Here is a 19339-nt window from a genome sequence, read left to right on the forward strand (position 1 = left end):
AATGGGGCAGAAACTCTAACGTAAAAGGATCAGAAAAAGATATAAAGTTCTCAAAATTATTTTTCAATCATGTATCACACTAAATAAAAAAGAGTTATAAAGAAAACTCGATTTTGGCTATTTTTAGGAGTCGCCAAGGACTAAAAATTTGTATAACCCTAAAATCCTCTCAAAGTAAGCCTTAAAACTAGGGAGTGTATATGTATACAGGGTGTCCGGGCCCACCCACCTACCCCTCTAAAATGAAGGGAAATGTTTTTTATTGATTAACGCAAAAATGCTCTATCTTATGGTGGTATTACCGTCTTCCGGTGNCGAGTGTATATGTATACAAGGTGTCTGAGACCACCCGCCCACCCCTCTAAGATGGAGGGAAATGTTTTTTATTGATTAACGAAAAAATGCTCTATCTTATGGTGGTATTACCGTCTTCCGGTGTCGACCGGAAGTGAGTTAAACTGACCGGAAGTTACTTTTTTTTAATTAGACATACATGTTTTTACTACTGCTTCGGATTCTGTGGATAAAAATACGTAACTTTTGTTTGCAACTTTTTTTTCGGAAGTGCCTTTTACACCCACAACTAACCTTCGAAATTAAACTCGTCCTGGGCCTCTTAAATGAGGAAAATATGTTAATTCGAAAANAAGTGAGTTAAACTGACCGGAAGTTACTTTTTTTTAATTAGACATACATGTTTTTACTACTGCTTCGGAGTCTGTGGATAAAAATACGTAACTTTTGTTTGCGACTTTTTTTTCGGAAGTGCCTTTTCAACCCACAACTAACCTTCGAACTTAAACTCGTCCTGGNGAGTTATAAAGAAAACTCGATTTTGGCTATTTTTAGGAGTCGCCAAGGACTAAAAATTTGTATAACCCTAAAATCCTCTCAAAGTAAGCCTTAAAACTAGGGAGTGTATATGTATACAGGGTGTCCGGGCCCACCCACCTACCCCTCTAAAATGAAGGGAAATGTTTTTTATTGATTAACGCAAAAATGCTCTATCTTATGGTGGTATTACCGTCTTCCGGTGTCGACCGGAAGTGAGTTAAACTGACCGGAAGTTACTTTTTTTTAATTAGACATACATGTTTTTACTACTGCTTCGGATTCTGTGGATAAAAATACGTAACTTTTGTTTGCGACTTTTTTTTCGGAAGTGCCTTTTCAACCCACAACTAACCTTCGAACTTAAACTCGTCCTGGGCCTCTTAAATGAGGAAAATATGTTAATTCGAAAACGAAAAAATGTGAATTACCATGTTGCTTCATATTTGGTTCGTATTGCCGACTTCCGCTTTCGGCCGGAAGTCCATTTTTTAAAAACGGACATACATATGTACATGTTCTTACCACGGAATCAGATTCTGCGGACAAAAGTACATAATTTAAGTCGGGAAATTCTTTCTGGAATGGATTTCCTGTTTTTTTAATGCTCTTCCGGTTGAAACTGGAAATCGGTAATAGCACCAAAAGATAGAGCATCCCCGACATGGATTTGGTAGGTAATATTCTAGAAGTGTTAATTTTCTTAGCAAAAATATTTCATTTTTAACTCTTCCGAAAATAAGAAAAAGTTCAAGTGATTTCATCATTCAATTTCAGCTGAAAATTATTTTTGCTTTGTGTTTTATGAAAACGCAGGATATGTACATACATATGTATGTATTTGACACCTGTTGATTTTAAATGCGCAGTTAAAATAAATTTTCTGCAAAAAGTTCTAACATTCACGTTCAATCGCCAGCTTTCCCACCCACAATTTTTCGATAAGAATCATTGTAGTCGTCCAGCGAAATGAGCTGCTGTGTGGGTATATGTATTCATCTATACATACATTCATACATATGTACATATACATACATATGTATGTAATTCATCTACATAATTGCGATACTTAACCAGTCAGCAACTTTTAACTCTTAAGTTGGCTTTCACTTTGTGGTTGCTCTTTTAAGTTTGAAGTAAATTGCATGGTTGGAGGCTATCTATTACATACTTATGTATGTATGTAGTTATGTGTGTATAAATGTATGTACGCATGTTTGAATACTTGTGTGTGATATGTTTTCCTTTCATATAAAAAAGCAAAAACAAAACTATATTTACTCACCTATTATGTAGTTAGATGGTAAATAAGAATATCTTAAGAGGAACAAATTTACACGGACAGTACCAGGCAGTTTTCGAGGAAATGGGAAATTAAAAAAAAAATCTCAGCTTTTTCTAAAAGCATTTTGTTACAAACTTTTTAGTGGTAAGCTAAAATGTGTATTAAGTGGTGTGACGATTAGGTTAATTTTAACGGGCCCTTTAAATTATAAATTGCGTTCAATAATAACATGTTAACCACTAATTAGTTCAAGAAAATAATCTCATAAGAGAAAGTAAATTTTTAGCAACCCAAATTTGTAATACGCCAAGTTAAAAAAGCGTAAAATCACATAGCTCTGCATTCAGATGTTAAAATTGTTTAATCGCGTCAAAACATTTTATTCAAAATCATTATAATAGAAAAAAAAAATTATAATTTCCTTAACCTATAAATACTAACACTTTTTATTTATGTATGTATTTACCTGTACTTGTATTGTTGAGCTTTCGAATGCAAAAAACAGCATAGGAATAATGTCAGTGGTGACATCGCCCGGTGCGGTCTTCTCAATAATCAAATGCAAATTCTCCAGTAAAGTCACAGTAGCCTGGATGGATTTAGGTGAACCGAAAATAACTCTGTAAGGAGAAAATTTCAAATTGTTTAGCAAACGATCGCTAAGAAAACTAACAAGTATGGTAAAAATTCACAATAGCTACGAACACACTTTAACACTTATTTGAGTTACTGTAAATCGGGAAAATTTTGCAAATTTATTTTAAAAATAAGATCTCGAAACAAGGAGAATGGCTTTTGAAGAAAAACCTTAGGTATATCTCATTAGTTCAGTTCNGCAGCAAGTATCTGCTGTAATACTATAAGTTTATTTGAATTCTATTTTTTGATAGTGCAAACCGGACGCAAAGAAACGGCGCTGAGTATTAATTATCTAATCAGCAACTACTTGCCAACTAAAAGCGGAAGCGTCCGATGACTTCAAGAGATGAAGCAAGGAGAATAGAATGCATAAATTATTTGGTAGTTGCACTGCAAGGCGCAGTAAATTTGCAGAAGATAAAGAACATTTTAACAAATACTTTTGTATGCAGTTGTCTGCTGCGAGCCATTGGTAGGGTTACCAGATGAACATTTAGCTTGGTAGGGCAATTGAAACAAAAAAGGAGGACATTTACTACAGGTAAGGTTTAAAAAGAGGACGCCTGCGGAACAATATATTTTGATAAAAACATTTTAAATAAAAAATATCGTCGCTTGGCATCTAATACCGCATATATTATAGAATAGTATATTATAGTCGGAAAATTTCACAAAAGTGCATATAAATGTATCTTCTTCTCAACTTTTGAATGATTTTCTAACTGAACTTATTAACTATGAGCTTATACTAAAATTATTGACCATTAAATTTATAAAGTAGGCCAGCACTGAGACAGGGTACCGAAAATAATTTGTTTCCTCAGCCACCTCATACGTGGACATACCACGCCAAGCGACGATGTGTACATATGTACATATGCACTTGTGGTCAGCCGATAAAGGTAAGTGACATTGTGACCAGTTTGGCTATTTTTCTTTTCTTTATAATTTTTTACAAAAGTCTAGGGATTATACATATAACAAGCACCATATAAATCCAAATTTCAAACTTTGTACAAAAATTATAAAGGTTCAACAAATTTTAACAATTTCCGTAAACAATTTTAAAAATTTTATTCAGAATTTTTAGAAAAATCTTATATGTTCAGTTATATGATTTTTAATAATTTTTTACAAATAAAAAAAATCAACTTTAGAAATACATATGCGAAAAATACAAAATGCGTAAAAGGAGAACATTTCAGTCATAAAAGAGGACATATCGGTTTTAGGCAAAAAGGAGGACATGTCCTGGTGATGGTGGAGTGCAATAATACCATACGCAATAAGGCCATATGGTCTCATTTCCATATTTTTTTTTGAGATATAACCATATGACGTTATTTCCAATCCAAAAATGAAATAAAGTCATATTCAAAAATGTAAAAATTAGTAATAAAGTCATAAGTGAAATTACAACCGCTTCAACTAATAATGCATGTCTGGCAATACTGTTCGTGGATCACATATTTTTTCTATTAATTGACCGTGGGCGTGCTTCTTTATTATTCAGTCCGGAACTAGAAGATAATAGTCGTTTATTTTATCAGGAACAATGGTTATAAAGAAGCAGAAGATAATGAAATTATTAGGTATCAGCTTATTAATATTTAATTACATTTTTTCGTAAAACAATTTGTAAACACCTACTTGGTTTCTCTAGCGTCATTATTTTCATGCAATATTCTATGAATTCCGTACTAGAGACGAAATGAAATTATTATCCGGCCTCATATTTTCCGGGAACAACGTTCTAATGAATAAGTGAACAGAAAGATGTATTGCAAATGTTCGGAATGTGAATAAAGAAACTCTCGCCGTGTGTTAACATTGTTACGGTAATTTGTCAGTTTAAGGATACTTGGGAAAATCATTGGTAATTATAAAATTATTACGTCAAAAGGGGCAGGCATAATGTGATCAGCCTTTGTGCGGCAGCCAACCGCTGTGGAGCCCTGGCTCACGGTAGAAAGAGAGGGAGCTTTTCAATTAAGGACTCAGTGAAATCTGCGGCGGCTTAATCTGTAAGCCTACATCTATGTAGCTTGCAGCTGGCTAACAAATGCTCGCATTAATGGGTTATGCATTGGACTTAGAATCTGCAAGCTCTAAAAACAAATCTCTATCCGTAGACAAGGGCGTAGCCAGGTAGGGGCAGATGCCAATTTAAAAATCGAATTTTGTTATGGAAAGCTATTTGATTTTTAAGTAGCTAATCAAATCTTTTCATGAAAAACACTAAATGTCGGTTCTCAGATTTCGCTCCAATTAATTGGATTCTGGATAACCGCATTAATCAATTTTCGATCTAGTCGAGCTCACAGTGGCGGGTCTGAGCTCGTTGTTCCTACGCATTTTCACTCAGAGATCTCATTTCTTGTTTAAAGGAACGGAATTAAAGGAATATTTTTGAAACCTTTCAAATTAAAAAATATTCTCGTTTTATGGAAGTTATTAGCCAATTAAATTTTCAAACTTAAACGATAAAGAATATCTTTAGTTAAACGTTTGCATATTATTATATGTAGTTATTAACTCTCTCATTCCCGAATTAAATTGGATGGAGCTAAAACTTTTACAAAGTTTTCTAACAAAAACTAAAAACAATTTTTAAGATTTGATGTTTTCATTTCATTTGCCTTAATCCTGAACGGGTAATCTTCGTCGATTCGACGAACACTGTTGCTCGTTTTCAATTTTTCTCGCCATCGGACTTAAGAGCGAATTGCTCTAAAATATAAAAAAGCTTAAATAATAAGTAGCAACTGTGTTTTCTTTCTAGTTAAGTTTCATCATTATTAAAAGTAGTTTGGCAATCTTGCATGTAATATTTTTCTTACAAAAAATGGGAGAAAAAAAGGACTTCGTCGATTCGACGAAGATTACCTTTAACGTGTGTAAAATAACGTTACCCTTTAAGGGTTAATAAGTTTCATAATCTAAACCCCTTTGCATATGAAAAAATATAACTTTTTATGTGTATTTTTGTAAATGTTGCAGAAGCATTTTCAGCAACATTTATGTTGCGCACAAGTAGCCACAAGGAAAAGACGTTAAAAACTAATTTGTTCCATAATTATGGCATGAAATTCAGCTTTTTGCCATCACAGAATTTCAAAGTGTTATTAACGCCGAGATTTATTAACCAAAATTTCAACATCGGGTATGAGAGGGTTAAAGCGATTTTTCAAAACTCACTTCATTGTAGGTGCCATAATCGACTCGTATTCACTGGGAGATGCTTCTTGTATGAGTGTAATGACCGGTTGTAAAACTGCTGCCAGTACTTCTCCATTGCTAATTTCAGCCTGCAACATTGGCCACACATTTTGCCACCATAATTTCTGCAATAAAAATGTTAATTGTTAGTCACGTAAAATAACTGGTCAGTATGCTCTCTTTTACACAAGTATTTTATGTGCAAACATATGTTCCTTGCATTATTTTATGTATTTGTATTACGTATTACACCTTGTGTGAAATTCGCAAGTCATAAAATTTCCAAAAATATCGTTAGCGACAAGATCCTGTATGTAGTCGCCTTTGTGGCAACAGGTACTTTTATGTGCCATGCAATTGGTGTGGAAATTTTATTTCGCCATTAAGCGCACAGCTGACTCCGACTACCACTTTCAGCTTCACGAAAAATAAATATTGTAAGTATGTATATATGCATGCAAGTATGTACGAGTATGTGAGTATATTAGCAATGCCAGTTTCATGTTGGTCCCTTTGCCTTTTACGGTCACTACACCTGTTGCAATGATGATTTCTTATTTAAAATGAGTTAAGTGTAAGGGAAGAGCTGTTTGGTTGGTTCATTGCTTTGATATTTCTTATGCACAAGCGTGTAAAATTTCACGCTTTCACCCAAGTGCCGCGTAAAGTGCACGCATACATAAAATATATACAGTCAGCGTCAAAAATATGCGTACCCTGACGTTTTTATGATTTTATTTATTCATATTTTCAATACCAAGTGTTTCTTATTTTTGTATGAAAATATACGTAGTTCATTCAACAGCAAAAACTACAAGAATATTTTTTTTTTAATTCCATGCAGGACTCGGGAAAATGCAAGAAATACCAAGCAGTTTTCAACTTTTTAATTCGATTTCTTGGAAAAATTTCCGTATTGATTGATTTTGTCAGCCCATCAAGTTTTAGTACAATAAAGTGCAAGTTTCAAGTCGCTAAAAACTACAGTTAATTTTTGCTATTTTTTTCGAGGGTGTTGTGGATTTTCTTCCTAAAAAGCATGAAGAAAATCTATTTTTATATGGAAGAAAATGGGCAACACTCACTTTATTAAACTTAAATTGAACGTGCTACAAAACTGTATACTCACTTTTTCTAAGAAATCGAATTGAAAATTTCGATGAAAATTTCTTGACTTTTCTTCCATTTTATCGAGTTCTGTATGAAATTAAAAAAATCGATTCTTGTGGTGCGTAAACTATATTTTTAATAAAAAATTAGAGAAATTTGGTTTGGAAAATATAAATAAATAAATACGTCAAAACGTCAAGGTGAGGATATTTTCGACGCAGACTGTATATACATATAGTAGATGGTTTGCGTAGGCTACTTACCCTGGGTATCAGCGGCATCGCTTCCATTAGCGTATTTTTATAGAAATGAGATTTTTGCGATGTATCCTTCATGTTGACCACATCCAAGAACTTAAGTGCATTTACGGCGGGATCGCTAAAAGAAATAAAAATATACATTTTTACCAACATATGTATGAGTATTTGAGTATTTTTATGGCTATGGAGTGAAACAGTTACACGAGAAAAAGAGTACAAAAATATATTCAGAGAAAAGTAGAATATTTCCTTTTATCAAAAAAAAAGAAAACAATAATAAAATAAAAATAAATAAATGCAGTCTGTTCTACAACTTTATCTTGAATAAGATCAACGAACTGAGAACTACCACCGACGGTATGGAGGGCTGAAATACTTCCACAAAGTCAGAATCACATGTTATACAACTCGCCCTTTAAAAAATAACCTACTTTTAAATTTAAATTAAAAACAAATTTTTTTTTACTCAAACAAAGTTGATTAAATTTTCAATATTAAACACAGTGCATATAATTTTGTAACTCTTTAATTGAAAAGAAAGCAAAAACAAAAAAAAAATACCAATCTCAACAAGGTGCGAAAGCTCGAACGGCCTGAAAGCTTCTCCCACTTCTCGCCGCCTAAATATAATACAGTAAAAAACGGTCTACTCGTTAATGCACACCACCATGCACACAATACCAGCCAAGCAGACTTAAGCCTTGCGGGTAATGTACTTAACCTGTGTAAACAGAGTGTATCTCGTTTCAGCAAGTTAGAAATAAAAGANTGGAAAATATAAATAAATAAATACGTCAAAACGTCAAGGTGAGGATATTTTCGACGCAGACTGTATATACATATAGTAGATGGTTTGCGTAGGCTACTTACCCTGGGTATCAGCGGCATCGCTTCCATTAGCGTATTTTTATAGAAATGAGATTTTTGCGATGTATCCTTCATGTTGACCACATCCAAGAACTTAAGTGCATTTACGGCGGGATCGCTAAAAGAAATAAAAATATACATTTTTACCAACATATGTATGAGTATTTGAGTATTTTTATGGCTATGGAGTGAAACAGTTACACGAGAAAAAGAGTACAAAAATATATTCAGAGAAAAGTAGAATATTTCCTTTTATCAAAAAAAAAGAAAACAATAATAAAATAAAAATAAATAAATGCAGTCTGTTCTACAACTTTATCTTGAATAAGATCAACGAACTGAGAACTACCACCGACGGTATGGAGGGCTGAAATACTTCCACAAAGTCAGAATCACATGTTATACAACTCGCCCTTTAAAAAATAACCTACTTTTAAATTTAAATTAAAAACAAATTTTTTTTTACTCAAACAAAGTTGATTAAATTTTCAATATTAAACACAGTGCATATAATTTTGTAACTCTTTAATTGAAAAGAAAGCAAAAACAAAAAAAAAATACCAATCTCAACAAGGTGCGAAAGCTCGAACGGCCTGAAAGCTTCTCCCACTTTTCGCCGCCTAAATATAATACAGTAAAAAACGGTCTACTCGTTAATGCACACCACCATGCACACAATACCAGCCAAGCAGACTTAAGCCTTGCGGGTAATGTACTTAACCTGTGTAAACAGAGTGTATCTCGTTTCAGCAAGTTAGAAATAAAAGAAATGCTGACAACATTTAAATTATCTTTAAAGTGGTTTAATCTCCAGCAGAATGGAAAGCGTAAATATTTGCATGCTTAGGAGTTTCAATTTGTACTTGCACTTGCCTCGCCACTTGAGCCGCATTATTTCATTTTACTGTTTTTCTATGGCTCTTTCGAGGTTACACTCAAGTTCTTAGTTAGGTATTTACGTTGAGAAAAATGTGATAGTAAACTCCTTAAATTTTATAATTATAAATTCTGTTCCTTCCGAAATTTGTGAAATGAATTCAAACTAATTGAGGAAAAAAAGTTGAGCTCACAATATAATCATAGAAAATTGTAGTAAAATAACAAACTTGAAAAATGCTTTTAAGGTTAAACGCACTGAGCACTGTTTTTGAAATTTTCACGTTCTCGTATGCGTGCAAAATTTTTCTCTACCAAAAAGTAAGTAAAATTACTCTTGCAAATAATTATAAGTCTGAAATCGGTTAAAAAACCGCCAGATGCAATCATATGGAATACCTAAGGAGGTCTGAAAATATTGAAAAGATATAAAAAGTATGTTTATTTCATTGTTATGATGGAAAAGTTGGTACAATTGTACTTTTTTCAGCCCTTTTATAGTTTGAAAAAACATTCGGTATGTACACCATTTTCGGTAAATTTTCTTCTTAGCCAAATAAATTGTCCTAGAACTTTGTTCCTCCTTATAGTTATGCCAATCCAGACGAATCCATCTGGGCTTGGATAACATACCCGTAAGGGTCACAAAGCTTGTGCAGATTTGTTCTCTCGAATGCACTTGAACATACCTGCTAAGCCTAAAAGCCTGATTATGGCAACTTAACTTAACTTAAAGGAACGTAGAACTTAGAGAATCAAAATGAAACAGATTTCGGCGTGGCATTAAGTTGCGTTAAGTTTCGGCTGTTCAATTATAAGCAACACCCATTTAACAGAATTTTTAAGAGAGAGCCTTAAGTTAAGTTAAGTTGCCATAACCAGGCTTTAACTAATCACCTGACTCACAGTATGCTGGCTCCTATGTAAACAAAGTCTTTTATAACTTCGAAGTAGTGCTCCCTCTCTTTGTTGCTAGGAGCTTTTCCCCATTCCCCGCTAAACCAATCTCTTTTCCTCTCTTCTTAAGGTTGAGTAAAGGCTCGAAAGGTTCAAATGTAAAAATGTCAAATAAGTGAAAACATATTTTGAAATGGAACTAATGTGCCTCGACGTACTAGTCTTTTCAGACGATCTGAGCAGATTAACACGCGAAAATACGCTAGTGTTTTCAAACCACCTGAAACCGGTTGGTTATGTACTTGTGTATATACGGTATATAGGTGTATTATTAACAGAATCAACATTTTGGCGCCATATGAAGCGACCAAGCGAATGCGAGAGCTTGGCTTACACACATAGAGGGTGTGGGCGAGCAAAAGTTTCAGAAGCATAGTCAAAAGAGCTCCCAGTGAGTGGTGGCAAGTTGTTGCAGCACGTATACAGGGGTTGAGGCAATATAATGATTCGAATTGTCTAAAACTTGGTTTGGTCTCTAAAAGTTCTTCCAGTTTGAACAGAGCTTAACTTATTAGGGAAGGTGAACCCAAAATGAGGCGTGAAAGATTCCCTTCGTGTTTTCATACTGTGAAATGTGTGAAAAATGTACATTCGTCAGCTTTTAGGTACAATTTTTTCCTCAAACTAAGTACAATTTGAAGATTTGATTTTCTATCCCTGTTCTATACTCTATTTAATGGCAACATCATACATAATGAATCGTTATCTAAAATACGTCTCCAATATTTATTTCGAATACTTTGGCTCGTACGAATTTATTTTGTGTGGTATATATTGTTCGGTCGGTACTCATGACTGGGAAATTCGTTTTCCCTTTATGTCAGGCCATGCGGAAGGATCGAATTGTAAGAAATCCATATCCATTAGTAGACGACCAAAAAATTAATGAACTTACTAATATGTATCATTATTTTAGAATAACTTCATATGTTCAACTGTTACAGTCAATCGGAATATTGACCTTTTCATGTTCGTCATTCAAATTACTCAGTGCTTTGACCATTTTTTATTTCAATTTCAAGGAAAACAGCAACAGTCACCTCTGACCAATACCATAAACTCTTTCAACGAAATATACAATCGCATCGTGAATGAATTCTAAATGGTGGGGTGGTGTATTTACAGCGCTCAGCATTCGAACCAATGAGAAATCAATAAAAATGAAAATGTTTCGAAGGCCCTTCAATTTGAATGCCACCATCTCGGATTGTTCACGAAAAATAAATATTGTTGCAACAAATATCTTTCGGACATGACTCTTGCATGCATTGTTATCCCAGGTAAACGCAATTGTGTGAAGTTTGTCTTCAACAGTCTATCTAAGATTCCACTCTTGAAATCTTCTTCTTTTTGTCAATGGCTTATTAACATTTTATTTTGTTATATTTTTATTGAGCTTTGTACCACGATTATTTACTAGGAAAAATTGAAAAAGCAACAAATTCTAAGCGGTAGAATATAGCAGCTATTTCGGAGATCCCCACATCTCCTCATCAGACTTATTTTTTCTAGACTTCAGCAGGGATCTTCTTTTTATTTGGCGCTGTAAGCGTCTCAGCGATTTTGACCAAGTTCAGCAAAGCACGCCAGTCGTTTCTCTTCTGTGCCAACTGGCGCCAATTGGAAATGCCAAGTAAAGAAAATTCCTTCTCCACCTGGTCTTTAAAGCGCCATGGGGGCCTCCCTCTTTCTCTGCTACCACCAGCGGGTTCCGATTTGAATACTTTCAGAGCTGGAGCGTCGGTGCCCATTCGAACGACGTGGCCAAGCCAGAGAAGCAGCTATATTTTAATTCGCTGAACAATGTCCATGTCGTTGTAAAGCTCATACAGCTCATCGTTCCATCGACTGCGGTACTTGACGTCGGAGCCGCCTCATCCGATGTTGTCATTGTCTAAGCTTCTGCGCCATATACCAGCAGGGGCATGATGAGTGACTTATAGAGCGTGGTTTTCGTACGTCGAGAGAGGACTTCACTCCTGAATTGCCTACTCAGTACCAGTTGTTGGCAACGAAGATTCTGCGTTGGATTTCCATGTAGCCATTATTTACGGTGCTAATGCTACTTAGTTCCCAAGTAAACGAAATTCTCTACTTTTTCGAAAGTACAACTGTAAACAGTGACGTGAGTGCCAAGGCGCGAATGCGCTGACTGTTTGTTTGATGACAGAAGACACTTCGTTTTGTATTCGTTGACGACCAGACCCAGTCGCTTTATTTCCTTATCCAACTTCGAGAAGGCAGAAGAGACTTCGCGGTTCTTGATGCCAATGATGTCGATGATGTCGATGTCCGTCAGCAATTGCACGCTCTTGTAAAAAGTTGTTCCTGAGCGGTTCAGTTCCGCAGCTCTTATCATCTTCTCCAAAAGCAGATTAAAGAAATCACATGAAAGGGGTAGCCCTGTCAAACATGCAAACATCCTGGTCTTCCCTCGCACTGAGTTATTTAAAAACACTTAATGCCTTTCAATGGTCGTAAAGATGGCAAGGATTATAATAATTATAAGTGGTACTAGTTATGATAATGGTAACGCTAATGTTAACTGGTAACAATTTGGAATAGTAACTGGTAACGGCAACGGTAACCTAATTCGGCAAGAAATTACGGAGGTCCGTGGGAAAGTAAAGATTTTTCAGTCATCCCGTGACTGGGTTGCAATCAGTAACAACTCTTTTAAGTATACATAGGTACATAATTATTATATGTATATAAGTCCTTTTTTGTATGCTGCTCTCGGTACGTTATTTTCTTACCAACAGCAAGCGTTACAAACATCAATGTCATTGCCATTCTCACAACACAGATTCACAGAGTAAAAAGACTTAAGTATGTACAGCTGCATTGAAAAAGTAAGGTCGCATGGCTAAAAGCATTGTTAGCATCAACATCCTGTGAAGCAGACGAGAGGCAGATTAACTCAAGGCCACAACAGCAGGAACAGCTGTATTTACACCTTTGCTTTATGTTGGCCTTGATTACTTAAGATTTTTCTTAGCGCGTTGTTTACTCAACTCAGGCTACGTCAGTTTAAAGCAGCTATATATTTATTTTATACTAAATAAACATAAATACATACATATGTATGTAAAGTATAAGCACATTAGAGTGGAGCGGAAAAAAATGTCGATTACAAAATTGTAAGAGTGCGGACCGTGTTAAATTTTTCTAGAAAATATTCAACAATTTATATTGAACTCGAGGCCGTTTTTAATGAAAATTCATAGAAGTATATAGCTGCTACTTCGGAGATCCGACTTTAGATAGATAAGCCTTACATCTTTCTTTCTGAAGGTTCTGGAAAGACTACTGGCCTTGAAGATCCGACAGGAAATTGATACAAGTGAACTGTCTAGCTGTCAGCATGCCTATTGAAAAGGCCGGTCTGTACATATAGCTTTGCATAATATTGTTAGCTCTATTGAAAAGGCAATCACGTTTAAGGAATACGCATTAGGCGTGTTCCTTGATATCGAGGTTGCCTTCAATAATGTTCTCACAAAAGTTGTTCTCCACGCCCTAACTAACCTCGGGCAGAAGAACTATATTCTAGGATATGGGAGAGGTATCGGTAACAAGATATGCAAACCACGCCACCTCGCAAGGCGGTGTCTTCTCCCCACTCCTGCGGAATCCACGGCTACAAACCACATGTTGTCAGGTCATTGCTTACGCTGATGATATGGCCCTGGCGGCAATATGCACCCCCAAGTTCTATGCAACCTGGTCGAATGCGCCTTACGCGTTGTGGAAACCTGATCCAATGAATCTGGCCTTAGTGTCAACTTCCTTCCTTGCAACTTCCTTCCTTGAATGTTGTTACGCTGGCTTTCTCGGATGAATTTAGGTACTTGGGCGATATATTGGACAGAAAGCTAACTTGGCGGCGCAATGTAGAAGAGCGGTGCAAGAAGGCTATAACTGCCCTGTATGCCTGTAAATCAGTAATAGGAAAAAATGGGGCTTGAAGCATCACATTGTGAACTGGATATACACAGCGGTAGTTCGTCGTATTCTCTTTTAAGGTATAACGATCTGGTGGCCGTCCGTGGACAAATCTACAGACTAACAAAAGTCCAAAGGGCGTCGTGCATGATGATCAGGGGGGCATTGCCCTTAATGTCGACTAAAGCCCTGGATACCTTGCTCCATTTTCTACCTATGGACCTACATGGAAAACTACAGGCAGGTTGTAATGATATCAGGTTAAACGCGCTGGCCAAATGGAGTGACACGAGATTCGGAAACTCTAGAAGTTTGGTAGATCTTCCAGCAGACTTCAGGCGCCCGGACTACACAGTCCCACATCGAAGATTGTCATGGAATGTAGACGTACTCTAAATAGCAAGGAGTTAGTCTACTCAAGTAGTATGGGTGCCACGTCATAGGGACATACGGGCAACTGTGTTACAGACGAGCTGGCTCGGAAAGGAACCCTACTGTCTGCGATCAGTACCGCTTGTAATGCGGGCATTGCGTTATCTTCTTGTAAACTCTGGCTTCAGAATAACTTCATCGAACGGGCAAATACAAGATGGTCTGCGGAGCCCATGTGAAGGGTATCAAGAGACATCTGGCCTAGGCTATATAAGCGTGGATCTCGCCCTCTCTATCGTTTGGAGCGACCAATGCTCCAATATGTGATTGGAGTTCTCACCGGGCACTGCCTTATGGGAACCCACGCTGCCAGGATGGGTTTGCAGTCAAACTATTACTGTCGTAGCTGCCGCGATGAGGAAGAAATCGAAATCGTGACACATTACTTATGCCACAGTCCCGCTTTGGCAAGGGCTTGTCGGCGCTCGCTTCTCCACTATTCTTTTGAGTGTTTGGCTTCAGCAGAGCTACAAATTGGTTTCGTTTCTAAGGTAAGAGGAGAGACGCTAGGAGTCTCTAATATGACACCACAATGGGCCCATGGAGGCATGAGTGTGCTCTTTTCCTGTACAGGATGTGGGCAGCCAGGATAACCTAACCTATTTCGGAGATCACCACATCTCCTCATCAGATTTCTTCATCGAGTTCACAGTGGTCTTACCCCTGAGCTAAGTTCGCCATGTAAGCTGTTGTTGCTTTTTCCACTTTTTCATTTGTCATCCCAACGGCCTCAGGTTCAATAAAAATGGTTGAACATAATTATTACTAGGCCAAAAGTAACAAAATAACAAAAACGATTTCTAGAAAATATTAAAAAAGTATAAAACAACTAAATTTTGGGAGATTTTTAGAAAATTTAAAGCGACCGTAAATATTATCCGAACATAAAACTTCTTACCACGGTTCAATGTGATCATGTTACGCAACTTCTACGCACTCTTTGAATTTCGAAATAGAATAATTTATTTTTTTTTTGTTCCACCCTAATGCACACTTAAGTGGCTCAGTAAGATTATGTCTCAATAAATCGCAGTCTCGAGAAAGCGTAACACTTGTCAATCAACATAAGGTTAAGTTAAATAAACCACATTGAAGACACCATCAGCGAAGAAAAAAAACATATTAGTTTGGCAAGTCTTAAAGGCAACAACCACACTCAAGGCGTATATATACTCGTACATACATATGTATACATATGTATGCTTATTTCTGTCTGCATATAAATATATATGTAATGATCCTTGAGTGTTTGTAGATATTTGTGCCTGCATGGATGCATACTACTCCCACTAATTAAATAGGTACATCCATATATGTATACAAAATAAGTCTCCCTGAATATGCGTAAGTACTCAGCTCCTATTTTGTTCTACTAAGTAGGATGAATTGCTTGGTAACCGCATTTTACAAGGCTGTACGTATGTATGCACCTACGTATAGTAAATAATTAATGTGGAGGTTGAAGATATTTAAGTAATCGCCTTAAAGCTGATTAAAACTCTCGCCACTGGATGCCGTTGTTAATTAGTTGACTCAAGGGCGAGTTGGCATATCCTGACCGTAACTAATATGCTTTTGAACACACTTTTGACAAAGGCTTTTTGACAAGACCAACACAAACAACGCGCGTGCAGAAAACTTATACCATTTTCCCACGGCATCCTGAATTATTTTCTTCGCTCCCCCAATAACGATAACGAATTACCCCATTCCCGCGGGCACATTCTCAATTCAATTTGACAGTTCTCTGTCTGTGTTTTGTTTTTTATACCTTTCATGAGCATGAAATGGTATTATAACTTTGGTCCGATGTTTGTAAGTACCAGAACAAAAAGAGATAGACCCATCAAAATGTATACTTATATGATCAGAACGTCGAGCTGAGTTGATTTATCCATGTCCGTCTGTCCGTCTGTCCGTCTGTCCGTCTGTCTGTCTGTTTGTATGCAATCTAGTCTCTCAGTTTTCGAGATATCCGGATCAAATTTGGTAGGTGGGTGTATTTTTATAATGTATTAATCATTTGTCGGAACCGGAAGAATCGGACCACTATAACATATAGCTCCCATACAACTGATTGTTCAGATATGAGATTTTTCGTTATAACTTCTCCATTTATGCAGCTACGAACATGAAATTTTGCAGTACTTGCACCCATTATCAACAGAATACTTACAGTGAAAATTACAAAGATCGGGTCACTATAACCTATAGCTCCCATACAACTGATTGTTCAGATATAAAATTTTCCGTTATAACTCCTCCATTTATATAGCTGGGAACAGGAAATTCCGCACTGTTTTCAATAATTATCAACAGAAAACTTACAGTGAAAATTAAAAAGATCGGGTAACTATAACCTATAGCTCCCATACAACTGATTGTTCAGATATGAGATTTTTCGTTATAATTCATCCATTTATGTAGCTAGGACCATGAAATTTCGCGCTGTTTTCACTCATTATCAACAGAAGACTTACAGCGAAAATAACAAAGATCGGGTCACTATAACCTGCAGCCCCCATACAACTGATTGTTCAGATATGAGGTCTTTTATCATAACTCCTCCATTTATGCAGCTAGGAACATGAAATTTCGCACCATTTTCACTCATTATTAACAGAATACTTACAGTGAAAATAACAAGGATCGGATGACTACAACATATATCTTCCATACATCTGATTGTTCAGATATGGGATTTTACTGTAAAACTCCTTTATTTGAACAGCTAAAACCGATAAATTTCGTAAGATATTTTATAAATAATAATACAAAGTCTACTGAGAAAATCGTCAAAATCTATGCTGTATAAGCTTTATCTCCTATAGCACTGATTGTTCAGATACCAGTTTTTGCCATATATCTCCTTTATGTAGGAAACTAAACCCAATAAATTGTGTTACCGGTTTACATACCGATCACATAGCAGTGAAAATCACTTAGATTGGTGCCATATAAAGTATATCTTCCATACCTCTGATTGTTTAGATGCGATTTTTTATATAAGTATGTAACTCCTCTATCGATGTATGCAGATGTATTCAAAAGCAGTAATCTGTCAAAGTAAAATTTGCAGATGTTCATGAAAGGTATGAAGCCTTCGGCATAGCCGAAGACAGCGCTGCTCTTACTTGTTTTTGTTTTTCTTGGGTGCAAAATTTATGCAAAATGTAGGTTCTTCCTAAAAATTTATAAGTTTCCTTATTAAATTAGGGATATACACATTTATAAACTTTACTTTTCGTACTCAGAAAAAATGCAAGGTTTGATTTGTGAGCTAGTTTCGATAAATTTCCGATGAAAATCAGAGACGGCACCGATTTGTTCGTAATTCGCATGGTAATTGCATCTGAATTACCAACAAATGAGGTAATTCGCTCTCAAAATTTTGTATGGCGAATTAGGTAATTCGAAGGGTAATTGGAGTGCGAATTACGAATGAGAGAGCGAACTATGTAATTGGGGTGCCGTGGGAAAGCCGTATTAGACTGCATACCGTCCATTCCACAGTTTAAATTTTCCTTTTAATCTATTTTAAATAGATCGAATAAAGAGCATCAGATTGTTGAAAGTCAGAGAGCTCTGGCGTCCGGCTTTCAATACCGCGCCCCAGTGCCGCCTAAAATCGAAAAATTCGTTGTCTGCAATGTGAACGTGTTTGGTATTTTTGTAAGGTAATTTATCCACGAAAAAGAATTAAATAGAAATTTCACTATAAAATAAACAATATGCCGCCAGGAAGCCACTAAAGTCGACAAATTTTATACAAAGAATTTTAATAAGAGCATATCCATACCTAAGCTCTTCACGGAAACAAATGTCAAAAATACATTCATTGAAATAAAATGTTGGTTTGACGTTTTTTATTGCCATATAGATGGTAGAGAACTACAGGGATACAAATTTTGGAATAAAATTAAACACAGGGTGTCCCTGCGGTATTCCAGAAAAACAAATTTTTTTAATCAAAATTTCAAAAAATGTTAAATTTTAATGGAATGAATAAAAAATATGTCATTTTCAATTATTTTATTAAATGGTACGGGTTTTTAGCTTTCGAAAGAAGAAACTTACATATGTAAAAGCCACAAGAACCCAAATTTTCAACTTCAAACTGCATTTACAGTGAAAATATAAAAGTTATCAAAAAAAAAATTCATTTTTGAATTAAGCGTCCTCCATTTTACTAAAAAGTGAATTTTCATTTAAATCCGGCCATAATTCTATTTTTGTCCACATTTCATATGGAAGAGAAGCACTGTGCGTCGCGCCCAAAAAGCATCCTACCTAATCCTTGCAGAGCCGTCTCATCATCAGCCAGCAGTGCTAAAAGTCATCTGCGCTCCCATCTGCTAAATCACAGCAGATATCTATGCGGGTAGCTTTGCCGAGATGCAGGACAATTTGAGTTTCGACGTTGATGAAGGAGATATTAAGCAGTTTTTGACAATAGCCTTGTTGACCGGTTGGTTGGTTGATAGCAGTGCTTCATAGTAACTGACTACGACACAACTAGAGCGTCTGGAGCCATTTTGATGCATATTTCGTGGAAATTATTAATATCTACGTATATATATTTTGATTTTTTTTTGTTAAAACCATCTTGATTCCCTTGCGAATTTGCTGATTTCGCCTATAGCAAATCCTGATATATTTATCTGGTAGTTTGGTGTGTATGTGTCCCCCAAGTGCTTAATGTCTAACAGCCACTAGGTCTTGACATTCACAAAGGAAATGCTGGACACTTTCTTCTCTACCTTCTAGCTGGCAGCCCCATTCTCGCTGCATGTTTGTCTGTAGGCCAGTGGCCCGTAATGGTTTGATGGCCGAAGTTAAATAATAAAAAAAGTTCAACAGCTTCTTCCAATGGCTGGTAGTTTTTCTGAGAGGCTCTTTTATGACAGAAATACACTAA

General features: G+C 36.0%; 1 protein-coding gene across 1 annotated transcript in view; it reads right to left on the reverse strand.

Annotated features, from left to right (window-relative positions):
* bma (SCY1-like protein bma) overlaps window positions 1-19339 on the reverse strand; it is a gene marked incomplete at its 5' end in the record, with an annotated part of 63179 nt that overhangs the window by 18383 nt on the left and 25457 nt on the right. The window contains 3 exons of the mRNA XM_017622481.1: window positions 2583-2736; window positions 5954-6099; window positions 8215-8329. Coding sequence (XP_017477970.1) covers window positions 2583-2736; window positions 5954-6099; window positions 8215-8329 — 415 coding nt within the window. The remainder of the gene's footprint in view (window positions 1-2582; window positions 2737-5953; window positions 6100-8214; window positions 8330-19339) is intronic.

Source organism: Rhagoletis zephyria, unplaced genomic scaffold, assembly GCF_001687245.7.
Source record: "Rhagoletis zephyria isolate East Lansing unplaced genomic scaffold, Rhagoletis_zephyria_1.1 Rzeph_scaffold_02815, whole genome shotgun sequence".
Lineage (NCBI taxonomy): Eukaryota > Metazoa > Arthropoda > Insecta > Diptera > Tephritidae > Rhagoletis > Rhagoletis zephyria.